Source organism: Seriola dumerili, unplaced genomic scaffold (assembly GCF_002260705.1).
Source record: "Seriola dumerili isolate Sdu_G_001 unplaced genomic scaffold, Sdu_1.0 BDQW01000449.1, whole genome shotgun sequence".
Taxonomy (NCBI): domain Eukaryota; kingdom Metazoa; phylum Chordata; class Actinopteri; order Carangiformes; family Carangidae; genus Seriola; species Seriola dumerili.
The window spans coordinates 4,316,424-4,335,576 of NW_019174704.1; the positions used below are offsets into that span (position 1 = coordinate 4,316,424).

The 19,153-nt window shown below is 41.1% G+C and overlaps 2 protein-coding genes across 3 annotated transcripts; both read left to right on the forward strand.

The window, feature by feature from the left end:
* Window positions 1–4,071: 4,071 nt before the first annotated feature.
* LOC111234530 (inositol polyphosphate 5-phosphatase K-like) lies at window positions 4,072–10,854 on the forward strand. The gene is made up of 12 exons (XM_022762677.1): window positions 4,072–4,292; window positions 4,720–4,824; window positions 4,952–5,060; window positions 5,447–5,563; window positions 6,059–6,234; window positions 6,357–6,468; window positions 6,577–6,686; window positions 8,245–8,458; window positions 8,585–8,722; window positions 8,824–8,907; window positions 9,015–9,119; window positions 9,675–10,854. Exons 1-12 carry the CDS (start codon window positions 4,072–4,074, stop codon window positions 9,738–9,740), a joined length of 1,557 nt encoding a protein of 518 aa, XP_022618398.1. The 3' UTR covers window positions 9,741–10,854.
* A 930-nt stretch (window positions 10,855–11,784) lies between these two features.
* nle1 (notchless homolog 1) lies at window positions 11,785–18,307 on the forward strand. Of its 2 annotated transcripts, none has more exons than XM_022762517.1 (13): window positions 11,785–11,855; window positions 12,546–12,707; window positions 13,140–13,360; window positions 13,540–13,619; window positions 13,725–13,801; window positions 13,908–14,005; window positions 14,926–15,118; window positions 15,294–15,429; window positions 15,552–15,598; window positions 15,687–15,889; window positions 16,037–16,196; window positions 16,301–16,371; window positions 16,461–18,300. In XM_022762517.1, exons 2-13 carry the CDS (start codon window positions 12,570–12,572, stop codon window positions 16,471–16,473), a joined length of 1,437 nt encoding a protein of 478 aa, XP_022618238.1. In that variant the 5' UTR covers window positions 11,785–11,855; window positions 12,546–12,569; the 3' UTR covers window positions 16,474–18,300. The 2 variants fall into 2 exon arrangements, with proteins under 2 accessions (XP_022618238.1, XP_022618239.1); XM_022762518.1 differs by having other exon boundaries at window positions 11,808–11,855; window positions 12,531–12,707; window positions 16,461–18,307.
* The last annotated feature ends 846 nt before the right edge of the window (window positions 18,308–19,153 follow it).

Genomic DNA, 19,153 nt, shown 5'->3' on the forward strand with positions numbered 1-19,153 from the left:
GTGGATTCGGAGGGTTTGAGAAAAATCCAACAAACATTTAATTACAATGGCTGGACCATTGCATTATTCTGAAAAGCAAATAATACTATAGTGAAGTATTTTTTAGGGAAAGTCTACCAGGAATAATTTAAGAGTTGTCATTGCAAGTGTTGTATCATGACAACAAATGAAGTAAGTTTGAGTGCAGCTGTGTGTGTTTACTTATTTTAGTCATATTGATGAGACAAAAACCCATTCACACAGTCATATTTTGGGAACACGCTCACCTTTCACCTGGTGGGCCTTGAATAAATGGTCCCCATAAGGCCAATCATTTATTTTCAGGTTAGGCTTAGTATTAAAATATTTTAGCGCTAAGGTTTAAGGGGTGCGTGTTCAGGCACAAAAAAGTTGAAGTACGGTTAAAACTTAACTAAATAATGTTTTTACATCATCAGTGGGTCTGGACTATGTTACCCTCAGCTCTAATTAGCATTTTAGCATAATAAATCGCATTGTTTTGGTTTACAACCTGCAACTTTACTGTTTTGGTTCAGTCTCATCAGCAGCAGGCAACTCTAAAAACCATATGTATACCTGCCTACCTGCTCAGCACCAAACAACAAAACAAATTAGCAACTGGCTAGCTAGCAAACATAGTAGAGCATTTAGCAGCTAGAGAGCCACATATTTCCCTCAGGTGTTAGTGCAGATCTAAACAGAGCTTCAAGGTGAGTGACTTTAGGACTTACATTTTTCTGGTGGCCAGAAACAGAAATTCACGCAAACGCTGCCAGGGACACTGGCACTGGAAAGGAGACGACGCACTTCGTTTCCTGTCCTGTAACTGTGTCACGTGGGTTTCGCCACCTCCCCGCCCCTTTAGGAGACCAGCGGCAGGTCTGCGTCTGCTTACTCCACTGGAAAAAGTGAACGTGATCACAGATTATGACCTATTATTTCACTCCATAGTCACCGAAATAATTATTGGGCCCATTATTCACAAGCCAAAGATTTTCAGACAGACAGATCAGGAGAAATTGACCTGCCTCTGTCTCAGCAACAAACTCTCGCGAGATTTAGCAACACAGGTCTCTTTGTTGGTTCTGCTCATGCTGCTGCAGTACTGCTGACATGGCTTTCCAACCGCGTAAACAGAGCTAGAGGGACTTATACGTGAAACCATGAATTAAAATTTAAATAAAACTTGCTGTGTTTCTTTGTTTACTGTAATTATTATTTAACTGTTTTGGAGGGGAAAAAAGAATATTATTACACTGATATGATTTTGATCAGATATTAAGCTAGCCGATAAAAACAAGCGGCAAAATTAGGCTCAAATTCATACAATTCATTCATTGATTAATTCATTCAACAAGAAATCACGACAATGCCCGCTTTGGAGACAGGAACCATTTCACATGATTGCCACTGCTTGTAATGCATCATCTTTGTTACAGAGTATCTTTGATGCTGCTTGTCTCTGCTAACAAGACGTTAGTCATGTGTTTGCAGCACGATATGCTTCCCCCAAGTAGCTAAAAATATCAATGAGTGCAGGTTTAAGTCAAGACAATGGCATCACAAATGAAAAGAAAGTTTGTGCATGTGTCCAGAAATGGTGAATAGTTTCCTTATAATTTGTCTGTCAAAACACTATATGGTGCAAAGGCCTCAAAAAACTCCTTTTCTGATTTGGATGTCAATGGTAGTCAGGCCAACCAAATGCTCATTTTGTACATATTTGAATGAATATTGATTTTTTATTCTCTGCAGTGTTCCTATGTGTTATTGGCTCATTTTCACTGAGCCCTCTTGTTTTTAGCTGATACATGACCTCACAGCCAGATATTCACCTTTTAACAGTATATAAAAATGAATCACTTTTATACATTGGGAACCTTTTGCTCACCTTTTACAAAATGTGTTTTAAAAAATAGCTCTCTCCTAAAGTGTTTCTGTTTTTACATTATGACCTTCAGGGCACTGTCACTTTAACGTGGATGAAGCTGACCGTGATTAGACATGATTACAAAGCCATTTCAGAAATGACTTTCAGGCATCCCTGTCTGGTTTGTCTTTGTCTGTTTTATTAGGCTCCAGTCTATTATTGTGTGTGGTATCTTTCCTGTTCGTTTACAGTTTTTTTAGGCATATGTGTGTCTGCGTGCCTACAGGGGAGAAAATGAGCACTGGAAGTTTTCGTAGCGGTGGGAGAGACAAGTGCAGGTAAGATAGTATCCTGTCACTTTTTTCTCCCATTCAGACTTCTTCTTCTTCATCTTTTTTTCCACTTCTTCTTCTTCTTCTTCTTCTTTGTCCAGGAGCAACAGAGACAAAATGTTGATGAAAGTTATTGTGAGAGAAAGCACAGACTTCAGGCAGAAAAGGGTGAATGTAGAGACAGTGAGAGTACAGAAAAGAAGGTGTAACTCTCCTGTAGAGGGTCTCAATTGTATAACCTTCATAGGCTTCAGCCAAGCTTTGTGGCTGCTGGTTCTTAGTCTTTGCAGGTCTCTGTGATAAAACTTAAATAGTCTCCTATTCATAATTTCTCGCTGAACCGATGAACCCCCGTCGGTTATCCACTTAACACCTCTGCTTGCTAAAGAATGTGCCCAAAGTCTCTGCATGTGACGCTGTTACATGATGTGGCAGGGAGAAGTGGGGCACCCAAGATTAACATTTTTTATTTAAAGGGCAGTTTATTCTGGTAGTTTCTTTGCTCCAAGCTTGTTTCCATCCCTGTTTTTTTAAGGTGTTTTGAATTAATTTAATTAATTTCCATCGCTTTTTGATACCATGAATTCCTATAGATCATTATAGCTGCTGTGTGATTCAGTCCATAGTCTCAGAATCAGATATCCAATTCATGAAGACTGATACAAAATACCATACACATATTGGAGGAAATCATTTTACTGTAATGAATATAGACCAGGATCTCTAAATGATAAAAGCCAGTCTGTAAGAGAGTCAGAGTCTAGTCATTTTTTCACAGAGAAACACATTTTCCAATATTGGCTATTTAACTCTGAAACTAAACTTTTCGTCTAAAGCTGAAAGTATTATTTCACCATGTTCTTTAAACCATTTAAGTATTAGGCTAAATGTTTTGGCCTTGCTGATTGCTTCATGCATTATGTGCCTCCAAATCTATGATGTAATTTGTCCACTTTTAACTGTGCTGCAACAATAGAATTACACAATAATTTACAGTTATTTGAGCTTTTGTTATGTAAAAAAAAAACAAAAACAAAAAAACTAAAGCATCTGTATCAGAGCTTACGAAACTCCATTTAAGCCCCCCACTTCTCTCTGGGTTTACAAAGATAACCTTTCACCTATATGAGGAGAGACTGGATTGAGGCCAAAAGAAGCTAATGCTATTGTGTGCTGATGTCCCCTCACTAATGCATGGCTTTAATTGCGAGGCTACATGCATTGTTCAGTGTACTCAGCTGATGGAGAAAACACTGGTAGTAAACCTCTTACGCGTCTCAATAATTGCCCAAGTCTTGCAACAATACTCACAAAGATGGGAGGATCAGCCTCTAGTCCTCCTCTTCCACTCCCTGTGACTTGCACACACTCAAAGACAAACACACACGCGTTCACATGCCAGTGATTACAGTCCAAATCGGACTCATTCTTGCCCACATTCCTGGGTCGACCCCACTGCTTTGTCAGTTGTTGCTCCATCGCTGCATGACCACACAGGACTCGGAAAGGACTACACCAACACGGACGCGCCTCACTCTGGGCATTTGGGTTTTTCATCCTGGTCAGTTTGGAGGACTTTAAAACAAAAGCTGCCAGAAGCAAACGCAGAGAGGTTTGACTAACAAAGAAACGACTCATGTTGCTCACAGTGGCCTGAGCAGAGTGGAGGCCTCTCGCATCAGATGGCTGCAACCAAACCAACCACAGAAGTCTGAGGGGGAAGGAACGCCAAAAGCATTTTGTCCACTGGATTTTGCTTGTTTGCCCCTTGCAATACAGCATCTTTATTTTTTTTATTTCAGTAATCTTATAGAACCTTCCTGACCTGTAGAACAGGTAGGTAACAAAGCTGAAAACCAACATCCAAAGATGGACTACTTGCCAGACAGTCCACGTGTGCGCTCAGACAGCATGAGCAGCTCAGCATCTCAGGGCTCGAGGTCCAAGATGCTCCTCCGCCAGCGTTTGTCCCAGCTGCTCACCTGCATAGAGGACATGAGCTCTGACGATGAAGCGAGTGAGGAAGTGTCCCGCACGCTGGATGAAGCGTTCCAGCTCTGCGGACGCTACGTTCCCACAGATGCGTTCAGGTTGACACGTGCACATTATCCATTATCACCCGTGCATACACAAGTTTACACAGACACACACACACACACACATACAGGAAGTGTTTGAGATTTCTGAAATAGTCAAGAACTCGTTTTACTTACTTGCTTTCAGTCTTGTTGTAAATGCTTAACTGCTCAAATCAAGAGGTGCAAAAACTGACAAGAGCTTAAGTTGAAATTTATCCGGACATCTTAATCTTAACAGTTATGAAGTGGTTTCCAGTTAACCAAGTAAGATTTAGAAAAAGTGGATGTTAAAAAAGTCAATAATTAATGTCTTCTGTGTTTTACTAGTCATAGAAGTATGAATACAATAATCCTGAGTCTAGTGTGATTAAAACTTGGAAAATGTGGCAATGTAACTTTGGTCAAATACTGTCATTAACCCAAAAACACACACTGACAGGCTGCACATGGTGACCTGGAATGTGGCCACAGCAGAGCCTCCTGAAGACGTCACCGCTTTGCTGCAACTGGATGTCCAGCCCCCCACAGATCTCTACGTGATTGGGTGAGCAACAAACATGTGGAAGCTGCAGTTTAATTTGTCACACTGGAGCTCAAAGCGGCAGGATTTACAGGACGCCAGCGTGCCAGTATTTGTATTTGTCATCCTCACTGGTGTTGGTGTGTGTCAGCCTGCAGGAGGTGAACGCCACCCCTGTGAGGTTCATCTCAGACCTGTTAGTGGAGGACTCCTGGAGCCACGTCTTTATGGACACACTGGCACCCAGAGGATTCGTCAAGGTGAGAGTGAGACAAAGGGGAAGAAAAGGGAAAATTGTACTGCGTGGTGACGTATAAATAACAGTGTGTGAAGAAACTAGTGTAGCTAAAAACAGCTGGGATAAATAACTGTATCCTGAAGGCTTCTGAAAAAAAAAAAAAAAGTATGTAAAACTTATATAACTGCCACTGTGTTCATATATATATCTTTAATGCAATATCTTTAGATATATCTGTATATTTACATATTCTCATATAATACAAGATTACAGTTTATGATATTATACCTATATAACTCAATCAAAAATTGATAGGAGAAATAAAAAAAAACATTTTTAAATAAAAATACAAAAAAAGAACAAACGAAAAATGATTAATAAAATCTCTCACTATCTCTGTCTGTGTAGGTGACATCAGTGAGGATGCAAGGTTTGCTGCTGCTGGTTTTTGCCAAACAAATCCACCTCCCCTACATCAGAAACATCCAGACCACCTACACTCGTACGGGCATCTTTGGATACTGGGTAGGAAATCACAATGGGAGCACTGGTCGGCCCAGAACCTTACAGACAACGACAGCGTTAAACTCTGCGCACCGGGAATCCCACTGGCTTCAGTTGCTGTGGAGTTTAAGGACACTATGAAAGGCCTGTTGTCTATGTTTAGTGGAACGTGCAACAGCTTTGACTGAATGAAATCACAAACAAAGAACATTTGATGGTAAAACTTGTGCACTGGGGCAAACCCTTGCAAGACAAATGGTCTCATCAATAATGAAGTTAAAGGAAAAAATCATCTGACTTAATAAAGACAAGACTTTTTTTTTATTTGTGGAAAAAAAATGGGAATTAAGTGGTTTTTAAAATACTCTATTTAATTTTCTTGTAAATACTGTAGGAAAATGAATCTGTATTCATCCGTATAATCTGACTTTAAATTTATTGTGAGAGTGTGTGGAAATCCACTTCACCGTTCCCTTTCACACACTGTACTCCTTCTCCTCTGCTTATCTGTGTCAGGGTAATAAAGGTGGAGTGTCCGTGCGTTTTTCCTTCTACGGCCACATGGTGTGTTTCCTCAACTGCCACCTAGCAGCCCACATGAACTACGCTCTGCAGCGCGTGGATGAGTTCGAGTACATCCTGGAGGCGCAAGACTTTGACATCACCGACACGCCACATGTCCTGGACCACAAGTCAGCACACACACACACACACACACACACACACACACACACACACATTTGCACTGTGAAATATAAGCACTGAAGGTTGTGGTGCAGCAAATGAAATGAGGCTCTCCATCCCTCTCTCACAGGGTGGTGTTCTGGTTTGGCGACCTGAACTTCCGCATTGCAGACCACGGCTTGCACTTCCTCCGCTCGTCCATAAACAGTGGACGCCTTAATTTGCTGTGGAGCAAAGACCAGGTGATGTGTGGAAATGAGCACACACACACACACCCACACAGACACACACACACTCACTATAATGCCCACTTGCTAACTTTCTTTTTTTCCTTTTTTTTTTTTTTGCAGCTCATCACGATGAAGAAGAAGGAGCCATTCCTGCAGGAATTTGAGGAAGGGCCATTAAATTTTAAACCCACCTACAAGTTTGACCGCAACTCTGACACCTACGATACCAGGTAAAATGAGCCTCAAACAAGCATATTGTTCACCGACATGGACACACACTTCCCAAACATGCACCCAAACTTCACTTGCGCACTTCTTTCCCTTCGAATTTTGAACAGCTCTCCAAAGACATGGTTTGGTTTTAAGTAAGAGACACCACTTCTTTTGTGTTGCATGCCCCACATTCCCTTATTTCTTAGTCCCCGCACCATCTGTCCTCTGTCCCGAAAGCTTGTGCCACCACATTGTCAATTGAAATGAAATCCCCCCCCCCCCCCCCCCCCCCCCTCGGAGACTCACTAAACAGGAGACCAAAGCAGTAGACCCTGATGTATAGATGAAATTGGGAGCAGCTCTTTCTGTGAGTCATATCCTTTCCTGACACTCGCACCATGTATGTGTCTCTCTCAGAAAGAGCACTGTGGCGCTGCCCCTAACCATGTACAGACCCAGGCCCCTGCAGCGCTGCAGCACCACCCTCTTCTTCCTCCTCACCTCCCTCACCTGGGGGCTGCTCTCTGTCTGGTTGGGGGCCTGGTACAGGGAGCTAGACCCGCCAAGGTGGGTGTCTCCATAGATATGCCCTGTTAGGCTGTTATATACATAGGTTAGGTTATATACATATAACCTACAATAACAAAATAACTGGAGACACTGATATAAATGACATGACGCAAAGGGGTAATAGCCTTCATGAATTTCAGATTTAATCTGCACATTCATGAGACTGCTCCCTCCTGCACCCAGAACCCTACTGTTTATTCCTGCATAATGTATCCCATACAGAAATGTAATATGTGACATATATGCCCCTATATCAAGACAGATGTTGCAATATATGTTACTTATAGGGGGATATATTATTATCACATTTATACATCCTCTGGATAAATGAAGATATAAGCTTATAACATATATGACATATCCATAGTAAAATGCAATTTCTATATGTTTATATACTTTCTTAATAATTTCTTATTAAATGTAAACATGCATGTGTATCTTTTATATTTACATATATAATATCAACATTTTTTGACAGGCTTTGGGATGGACATATATTTACGTAACATATGTCAACAATATAAACATGAACATACATGTTTGTTTTAGCTAGACATATGTGTTAATATATGAAATTGTTCCAATTTCTAATAGGTTCCATGTGTAATTTTGACATAAATAGACTATATGTACATGTATGATTTTACTTCATATGTAGGCTACATATATTTCATATATGGAGATTCAATACATGTACATATATTACATTTGCGTATGGGATGTGTTGCTTTTTATAGTAACATGTTGTTGTCCACTCCTAATATCCATCATTTCTCCACAGCATGCTACTCTGTAGGTATATTGTTACTCTGCATTGCATCTGTGTGTGGTGTGTGTGTGTGGTGTGTGTACTTTAACAGCATCATTTTCATTATTTCTGTCTAAGAATAAGAATTTGCTAGTTAGGTTGAAATGCATCAGAAATGGATATGTGATGTATCAGGTAAGCCTTAGAAACAGAGAATTTCAACCTTCGGTATCAACGCTTGCCTTTGCTTTGCCCAGTGGCAAGAAGAGGAAACCAGCCTGGACTGATCGGATCCTCTGGCGCATCAAACCCAAAACCCCACCATCAGAGGACGATGATGAGAGGGCATCCACTTCTACTGATGATGGACAAGATGAGTATCCAATCCTGGTCACGCAGGATAAATACACCAGTGAAATGAGCTACGGAGTCAGTGACCACAAGCCTGTCATCGCAACCTTCAATCTGGAGGTGAGAGCAGACTTATTGTTGGACAATAGGACTTTGTTTTGTGGTTCTCAAATCTGCTCATCAGTACATAATCTAATATCACGACTAAGTGAAGGTTTTGTTTCTACATTGTTAAATCTCCCACAGCTGAGGAAGTACTTTGACACCCCACTGGTGCACATCACTCCTGTGGGTGTTTGGAGCGCCGACCAGGATGCACTTCTTAATTACACCATCCAAGAGGACTTCATGTCCTCCACATGGGACTGGATTGGCCTGTACAAGGTACTGGGACCGACAAAGAGTGAAAAACGCAACACAACACAACAACAAACAAACAATATAATACAATACAGATCTGAACTCGTGGGTTTGATGTCCTGCAGGTGGGATTCAAGAGTGCGTCCGACTATGAAACCTTTGTTTGGGTTCGGGAGAATGAGCTGCCAGAGACAAATGAAGTCATACAGGTAAAGTGAAAGTGAGGCTTTTGTATTACATTTAGAAACTGTTTACAATGAAAATAAACTATGAGTGCAGGTTTCATTATATAGGTAAACGTGTGTTTTGTTTGCAGATATCTGTGGATAAGGACGGGATCCCTCTGCTAAGTGGAGAGTATGTTTTGGGTTACTACAGCACAAACATGCAAAGCATCATCGGCCTCAGCGCTAACTTCCAGGTGAGTGTGCCGCTATCACATCATGGTTTTACCTCATCATCTTTCATTATTGTTTCTTCTCTTAGACAAATTAACATTCTGTGTTAGAATAATGCCAGAAACAGAAAAAGGTTTGACTAACACTGAAATCTGTACTGGTAAATAATGCAAAGCACAGTTCCTGTGAGAAAAAGTATTAAAAAAAGTAAACTACTAATAAATTATTGGTATGTCAAACCTAAACTGTCATAAGCAACAAAAATAAGATTATTGCTCTAAGGCTTTCCATAGAGGTGTTACTTTAATTATATGTTTTAGCGGTGATGTCATGGTTAGTATCATGTGGTCCCTTACAATACCACCATTAACTATAACCTCAGTGATAAACATATCATTTAATTTTCACTATTCCAACAATGTCAACAAAAAATAAACATAATAAAATGTGTAAAGGTAGAATTTCTGGCAGAGCAATTGTTGTACAGGTGTGCCTAATAAAGTGGTCACTAAGTGTATATTTTCAGCAGGAAGTGTATGTGGCATTTTAAGGATCCTATCTCTGTTTTGATCTCGCAGATCCTGGAGTCAAAGCGCGCCGTTATGGAAGGCCTCGTTCCTGACATCAACGGGCTCGACAAATAAGATCAAGTTCACTGCAGTGCCACATCACATTCCTCTCCCCTGCAAATTCACACAGAACGGATTCAGACTTTCAAATGCCCCAAGATCAACTCCATCATCTACTGGATGAGCTGACTCAGTCATTAAATAATGACCCACCACACTGCCCCATCACATGGACTGGAAACTTTAATTTGTTGTTGCCGACTTTTGCCTTTAAGGAATTCACCTTAAGTCAGATTCACTCTTGCTGGAGCAGTTTCTCTACAAAAAAGAAAAAAAAGGTTCATCGCTATAATGAGTAGCCGACCACCACAGGCCTTTTTTTTGCCTGTTAGAGCAGAAAATAAAGGAATAAACATGCCAAACTACACCGTTGCTTTAAAAACAAAAGGCGTGCTTAAGTTGTGTTGTTTGAAAATAGTGCAGGTTAATAAGTCATTGGTCAAATAGTATTTAAAAACACATTTTTATGTTTTGGTTTGGTCTTCATTAGTGCCAATGCAGAGAGCTGTACAATAAGTGTAAGAAAGATCAGCCAATCATAGGGAACTGTTGTATAGAGAATTCTATGATCATGCAGGATGTTTTACTTTATACTGTCTTAAATTCTTGCTATCAGTTATTTGCACCAGCCATTGGACCTAAGTGTCTTTGGGTGGAATGAAAAAGATGGCAGAAAGATTTAAAGTATTATGTACACATTAATCCCTCAAAGAACATTTCATGTTAGATGTGGATGCTGATGTGGACTTGTACACTGAGGTGTTTTGAGTCATTTATTGCTTTATAACAAATATGTGTAATGTATTGTATATGCAGTAATATAAGTCTAATGTGTATCATGACAGACTCGAAGGCAGTGAACATTATCATAATAGGATTATATTTTGAATTTATCTGGATAACGATTTGAATGAATTATTTATGTATCTGGCTCTAAACTTCTTGACTGTAGTTTCTTAAATTAGAAAAATATAGGATGTCTTTTCTATTCCAATGCAAAAATGATGATTGTTTTCAAAGAAAAAGTGTCCAAATTTCCTGTTGTGTGCATGCGTGTTATAGTGAAGTTGTGTATATTTGGTTGACTGATTGATAGAGTGAATAATATCACAGAACACAATCAACATGTCGGATGTGTATTTGGTCTAGGCTCTTTGTTTCACTGTGGTAATGAGATATATGAAGTGCACGTTGTTTGTTTGGAAAGTGCTGGAAATGCCTTTCAAGTTCATCTGTGATGATGTGACTGCAGTTACGTCTTTTTGAAATTTGAAAGCAGAACTCTTCTTCTGTTTCCTCTCGATGCAAATATTTTAACCCCAGTCAGGGAAAGCAATATATGTCTGTTTTTAATTTGGCAGTGGTAGGTAAGTATGACCTTAAGGGCCCATTTTCTCCCTATAAACTATATTTAAATTGGGCAAAATTTAAATTTAAGATACAGCAGGCTCTACTCATCTCAATGGTTCTCAGTCACGTCAGGGATTTGCACTGGAGCTTATCAGGAAAAGCAAGACATGAGGGGTTTTCATTACATTTACAAAACTATTCCTCTTGTACAGAAGAAAAGAAAAACATGATGGAGGAATATCTATAATCATGACTTCCATATATCACGAGAAATTATGAAAATGTGAACTAAAGGGACTAAAGGGACTAAAGGGAGCTTTTGGAACAATTCAGAACTTGCCCAAAATGTATCTGGTTTTTAATATTTCTAAAGTATCAAAGTAATTCATCATGGTACATGAATGGAAAAATACACGTAGGCTAATTATATTTATATCAAATTCATATTCGTATAGATATATATAGGACTGACAAAAATGTGTTACTTTGTGACATTAATATCCTCCTAACCCATAAGGCATCAGGATACCATGATTACAAATCCTGAGCTCATAAAAATCTTGACCTAAAATATGGCGCAGAAAATTTACCGAAATATAATAAAAATGAAGATGAGCAAGGCAATCCAGCAAGAAACTCTTCTCACTCCAAACTCCCATAATTCCTTGCGAGAATCCGTCCGCTGGCTTGACAACTTCAGCTTCCTAGCTTATCTTTCATGTAAAGGCTCTTCGGTGCTACACACGTGGAGAAGTTTAACACATCGCTACCTCGCTGAAGGTAAAGTTTTACCACCTGTATCTGTCGCTCTAATGTCTTATAAAACTGGGCACAGTTGCGTAAACAACCGATGGTTGTCTTGCTTACCTGCAGTCGCTGCTAAAAGTAATTAGGTCTCCAAAATGCTGGCTAAACAGCAGGCTAGCGGAGTTAGCTCTGTTGGTTTACAGCGTAGACTATGGTTGACACAGGCTAGCTAAAAGTAAACCGCTAAACAGTTCATTTCAGGTGGTGCGATTTGGTCCAGAGCATTACAATAACAGTGTTACACATGGCTCTGCAGTGTGTTGCTCCTTTTCCAGTTTTCTAAATAAACATTTGTATGTCTAGTTTAAGTAACCTTTATGTGAGGTAGCCTGGTTTAGCCAAGCTATAATGTTGCCTTCATGACAACTGAGAAATGACAGCACCTCCTAGGATAGAAATCGATTCTGCAAATACACCGTCAAGGTTTGATCTTTCAGTGAAGCAGCATCCATGGGCTCAACATTTAAAACACCATCCATCCACTTGTACTGCCTCACTAGAGCCTGGATGTGTTTCAACAAAAAATAAATGTTATATTTTACAGCAGGGAACAACCAGTCAGAGATTTCCCTAACACTATAGGAAACAAGACATTATTTACAGAATGGAAAAAAGTTACCACCTGTTTATACCTCCATCTATATAAAGCTTTTCTTTTGTTAGATTTGGATCCAAATCAAACAGAGGATGACGAGTGAGGACGTGGAGCGGCTCCTGATCCAGTTTCAGGATGAGGAAGGGGAGGTTCTGGGTTCACCTTTTGATGTGCCTCTAGACATCACTCCAGACAAACTGCAGCTGGTCTGCAATGCGCTGCTACAGAAGGTGACTAGCTGGTATTATGTAACATAGATATAGAATTCAAGCTGTGATTAGAATGTACACATTTAAAATATGTCCTATATATTTAGCGAGTATTTTCGCACATTTACAATATTCAGTTTCAAATGAAGATGTGCATGTCAATGTTTCAAAGTGGTATTACTGTATACAATATATGCACTATCATTTAGTGTAGTCTTGAACACATTTCTCACTGTTCCCATGGTAAATTCTGCATGGTAAATCCCAAATCTAAGTAACAATATTCAGATAACCAAATGTAGATTTTATTATCCCTAAAAAGAGGTCGTCTCTCAAAGGGCACAGATTGGTTTCTGTTTTAGCCCCTTATAGACACATCACATTATCAGAGTCATATAAAGCCAATCTAAAGTCCAGTGAATATATGTCATTTTTGTGTTTTCTTCACTGTAGGAAGAGCCAGTACCACTGGCATTTTTTGTGCGTGGCGAGGCTGAGGTGGTGTCCAGTCTGGGGTCTTGTGTGAAGGCTCTTGGGGTTGAGACAGAGCAGGTCCTGCCAGTTGTGTACCAGCCTCAGGCTGTGTTCAGAGTTCGAGCTGTGGCCCGCTGTACCAGCACACTACAGGGACACACAGAAGCTGTCATCTCAACTGCTTTCAGCCCCACCGGCAAGTGAGTAACTCTCACACAGAATTTCTTTTCCTTTTGCATGCTCTCTTGTATTCTTGATTTATCAAGAGAGCCCTTATGATAGAACAGTATTTAGATTAAACTAGAAATTCTATTCTAAAGACACGCCCCATGGGTAGGTTTAGACATATTGTTAATGAAGTTGTCCTCGTTTGCTTTAGATATCTGGCCAGTGGTTCAGGTGATACCACAGTGCGTTTTTGGGACTTGGCAACTGAGACGCCCCACCACACTGCCAGAGGTATGAAGTCACTTCTGTAGGGCAACAAGATCTGCTATGCATCAAGATACAAATGATAGTTTAATGGTTTTAAACACCACTGAGCTGTATTCTTTTCTATTTAAGGACACACACACTGGGTATTGAGCATCGCCTGGTCACCCGATGGCAAGAAACTGGCTTCAGGGTGCAAGAACAGTCAGGTACGCCTCCAACATAAACATGTCTGATCTGTGTTTGTTAGATGAAGTTGGTGAACATTGTGTTTGTTTTTTTTTTCGTTTGTTTTTTGTGGTGATGTTCCTGTAGATCTGTCTTTGGGATCCAGTGACGGGTACACAGATGGGAAAGACTTTGACAGGACACACCAAATGGATCACTTGGCTCTGCTGGGAACCTCTACATCTGTGAGTCATCACTTTCTCATCACTGTACATTGCTGCCTATTATTTTAGTGCTCACCTAAAATCACATTCAGACACAGCTTCTGCGCTGATATATTTTACTTGTGAAACTGTAAAATTAGAACCACTATAGATTTTTCACAGAAGACAATTTAAATAATAAAATGGATGAAGTCCATTTAGGTGCCTCAGTTTCAGGGTCCTGGTTTTGTGCATGCTGGCTCACTGTAATGTTTTTACTAGGACATTTGAATGTATTGTTAATGTTATTGGCTTCACCTGTGCATTCAGTCAAGTCAGTGCAACCCCTGTATGAGTTCTGAATAGTACACAATAGCACACTAATTGAGTTACTTGCACACTAACTACCAAAACAGTGCACTTAAACATCGTTATATAAACAGCCAAAGTGAAACTACAACTTCTGGGTTTTGTTCCAGAAGTAAGAAAACATCTTTCAAAATAACTTTGACATTTGCAGTAACACAAATAAGTAAAATCCAGCCTTGGGAGATGACCTTACTCAAAGAAGAATCTAATGTGAGGCGCCCCTGTGGCATAATGGTCCCAAAGTTTAACAGACATACCACATAGCCACAACGTCAACAATTCGACTTCCCGCCGGGAATGACCTGAGCCGCAGCCACCCTATAGCCACGATTTCAAATAAAGTCCTGGAGAGCGGTGGGTTAACGTCACCAATTTTGACAGAAGAAGTGAGTCCAAGGACAAGTCAAAGGGCTGTGGTCGGTTCAGACACGTCTGTAATAACAGCAGGATGGAGAGAAGTGAACGGGTTGACACGGTTGTACACAGTTTTTGTCTGCCAACAAATGAAGAAGCTAAGTGGAAGACTCACTCGCACGTGATGTAATGACTTCGGCTCTCTGTCGTGTTTACTGTTTCCTCCCTCTCCATTTCAGTAACCCAGAGTGTCGGTACTTAGCCAGTAGCTCTAAGGACGGGTCAGTACGTATCTGGGACACAGTGTTGGGACGCTGCGAGAAGATCCTGACTGGACACACTCAGTCAGTCACCTGTGTGAAGTGGGGAGGAGATGGACTTCTGTACACTTCTTCTCAGGACAGAACGGTCAAAGTCTGGAGAGCCAAAGATGTAAGTGTGTGTGTGTGTGTGTGTGTGTGTGTGTGTGTGTGTGTGTGTGTTTGTTTGTGTGTAGGACTGGCACAATGTTGATCTCCACAGACACAATGAGCCAAATCAAGAGGGAGGAGACACCTGTGTGATAGAGCAACTCTTAATGTGTGTTTATGTCTGTCTGTGGAAACAGGGTGTCCAGTGCAGGACTCTGCAGGGACACGCCCACTGGGTGAACACCCTGGCTCTCAGCACAGACTACGTCCTGCGCACTGGCGCTTTTGAACCCGCAACTGCCACTGTCAACCTGCAGGACCTCACCGGATCATGTAAGGCCTAAAATCCCAGTTGGAACTCCTCTTTTCTGTTCTGCTCTGATGAACAAACACATTTTCTAGTCTGTGGAGGATGTTTTCATGTAACAAGCATTTTTTTCTCTCCCCCCCCCCAGTGGAAGAGATTAAAGAGAAAGCCTTGCAGAGATATAACAAAGTCAGGGTAAGTACTGTTGTGCTGTAAAGTACTGATATGTTCAAGTGTGTATGCACCTTGATTCAGTGCCTTTACTCCTCTTCTGCTGCCTCAGGGTTCAGCTCCAGAGCGCTTGGTGTCTGGCTCAGATGATTTCACCTTGTTCCTGTGGAACCCTGCAGAAGACAAGAAGCCTCTGGCCAGGATGACCGGCCACAGCGCCCTAGTCAACGAAGTGCTCTTCTCCCCAGACACCAGGCTCCTCGCCTCAGCCTCGTTTGACAAATCCATCAAAATCTGGGACGGACGCACTGGAAAGTAAGAAAATCCGTCAACCACAATGTCTACCGTCACATATAACATGTATGTAATACTGCTGTTGTCCATGTGATGGTGCTGTAAGCCTAAAGTGTTTGTCTGTCAGTGTGTGATCATGTCTCTGCCTGCTTGTCTACCTACCTGCAGGTACTTAATGTCCCTGCGTGGCCATGTGGCATCTGTGTATCAAGTGGCGTGGTCAGCAGACAGCAGGCTGCTGGTCAGCGGCAGCAGCGACAGCACGCTGAAAGTTTGGGACATCAAGACAGGAAAGCTCAACATGGACCTACCCGGTCACGCTGATGAGGTGAGGGAGGGAAAAATGTCACAGGATTCACAACATGACACAATAGTTGTGTGTATTTCCTGTATTTTTCTTTCCCTTTATTTGTTTGTTGCTTGCGTGTTTAGGTTTATGCAGTGGACTGGAGTCCTGATGGACAAAGAGTGGCCAGCGGCGGGAAAGACAAATGTCTCCGAATGTGAGTGAGATGCCAAGAAGCCTCTTGATCTGTTAAATACCAGTGTTTGCTCACACCTAACCCCTTGGCCTTGTGTTGTACATTTCCAGATGGAGGAGATAGCCTCACCTCTGTCCTCCTTCCTAACGTTGGCAGAGGATTCACATCTTCTCCTGTCAAGAACCGTGACAGCTGGAACAAGGGTGGCTAGACTGTTCCCAATCCCCCATTTTGGCTTTATTACACTGTCTGGCAAAAGTGGCATTGTGTCAGGGAGCTCTAGTCTGGTCATGATGGAAAAGCCCTGGTTAACATTAATGACTGTAAAGGTGTCAAGCTCAATGGAAATGTAACATAGGAGACTTTATATTCATGGCAACCTCCATCCATTGAGATGACTGCGAATAGAGGTTGTACTGTAATATGTATTTCAGCGTTAGGGTTCCCATTCATGTACATACTGTTTTGTACACATCAGGAGTCTTGACACGTAAAGACCTTTCTCCCAGATGCAGAAACCACAAACACGGTTATGTATTTAAAAATGAATACGTAACCAAATTCTTTAATATCTGAATACAGTGTATATTCTAACCAACGCGTCAGGAAAACAGATATTTCTCAGCTTGATGTTTGTCCCCTCCTTCACCTTACGCGTCACTAGATGAACTATATCCTGTAAGTGACAGGTGCACTGGGGAGGCAACAGGTGGGCGCGCTAATACTTCCCTTCTGTGATGTTAATGCCGACGGTGCTCGCCCTGCTCCTTCAGCCTTTAATCTCTTCTGTCCTGCGGTCAGCAAAGCCTCAACCTGCTGATTTTTCTCCTGCCTGTGCGCGCGAAGCCAAGTGGCACCAGCTCGGGACTGCTTGATTCGCATCCCAGTGTGGAACAACCATGTTTCACCACTCCGGTTAAAATGCTGTGTTCTGCATCCAGCTGGCTCTATGTGAATATTTAACACGAATAAATATTTACGTCAGTTTTTAAATCCACTTTCAATTAATTGTCAGATTCTATGTAGAAAATCATTAAGAAAATAAATAACAGCAACTCTCGCTGTTTGTCACTCAACAGATAAATGTTTGGTTCAGTTGTTGTACATCAGTGAATGCTTTTGTTTTAAGAAGCAGCCTTTGTATGTTGCTGGACATTTTGCTGGAGGTAGAATTTACTCCAAATTATATTCACACAAACATACATCCCACCACAGTATCTACATCTTATTCTTCATTTTATTAATCTGACGTCTTGACACACATTTTCCATCACACAAATCAGGTTTATTAAGTTCAAGTTTATTGAGACCAGTGAAACCATGTTATTTCTAATTATGTTTCTACATATGTTTCTACATCTGAGTTTTAAATCATACTTTCCAGCACTGATGTTTTTGAACAATTTTTTTTATTTTCCTGATGTCATACCGACATATTTCAGTTTTCCTTCAGCACAAATAAATTCTTCAATTTGCTTTAGAGGAAGATCCTCTGAAATGTGAATGATTACTCCAAATTCGATATGCTGTACCATGAGGTGCACATGCTGTTTGCCTGTTGATGAAAAGCAGAAACATACGGTAGGATTGTGCTTTTGTTAATGAAACCACAATGGCAGAGACATAAGGATTAAACAGTATTCTGCTGCTCCTGATTTAAAATGTAGTACAGATTTGCCGAAATTGGGGATTTCACATTGGAGATTCTACTGAAGTAGTTTGGCAAAGAGGATTAAAAAGGCCTCTGTGCAATGTCATCGAGCCTCTGACACATCTGCTTCCCCTTTGTTGGAGTTAAACATATGTAAACACTGTTAGACGAGACTGAACACCTTCAAAGACGGGGCTTATTAACAATTTCATCAGTTAGCGTACGAAGAGCTCACGATGCAGGTTAGCATGAGGTAAACAAAGAATATTTAAAGTGACATAATATCTGACGAGGGGGAAAAGTGTGCTTGATGAGTGCATCAGGACGTGCAAGAAAAAAACCAACTGAAGGCTCAAGCGCGTCGAAGTCGTATGGCTTACGGAGTTGGACGTGAGAAGAAGTGAATACGCTTGTAAATTTCAGGCAGCGCACCAGCACCTGGTTTGAAAAGACACGGGTCACCTTGGACCGGGGATGTGAACAAAGCATTACTGGTCACATATTCTCAAATAAAGCCTTCGCACGCAGCTGTAAAGAACTCAACCACCTTCTCCCAGTAACTCACTTGACGTTGAAAATGTAGTTATTCTCCGAGAATGGCAACAACGAGCTCAAAAACCCCCCTTCGAATAAACCTACTCTTATCTCCTACTCTTAAGACTGCATGTGAAGATTGTGCTACATACGGATTTGTGTCCTACAATGATTACTTGTGTCACGTTAAAAACTTTCGGCAGGAGAGGTACTGACTCCAGACCAGTTTGTGTGGCCCCAAACAAGCCTGCGAGCCACTGTCATGTGTGACAGATGCCGCATCGAGATTTCGCGCAGCCGTACTGCGTTGTCAGCGGCGGACCATAAAATGCACAATGAGCAGTATCTGAACGTCATCACCAGGACACAGACAGGAAATACTGTGAATACTTTAGTGTGATGATGCCACAAGCACAGTCAAGTAAGCAATTACAACACCAAGATGTGTTGAAGTACTGCACAGACATTTTGAAGTACTGCAGCGGGCTTGTTTGCGTCCAGTAGCATCTCCATTCTTCCCTCAGTATAGTAAGTACTTAGTGAATCAGAAGACACATTTATGGTTTCAGTACAAAGTGTTCACTCTACAACATGTACAGTAACAACAGTCATAGAAAC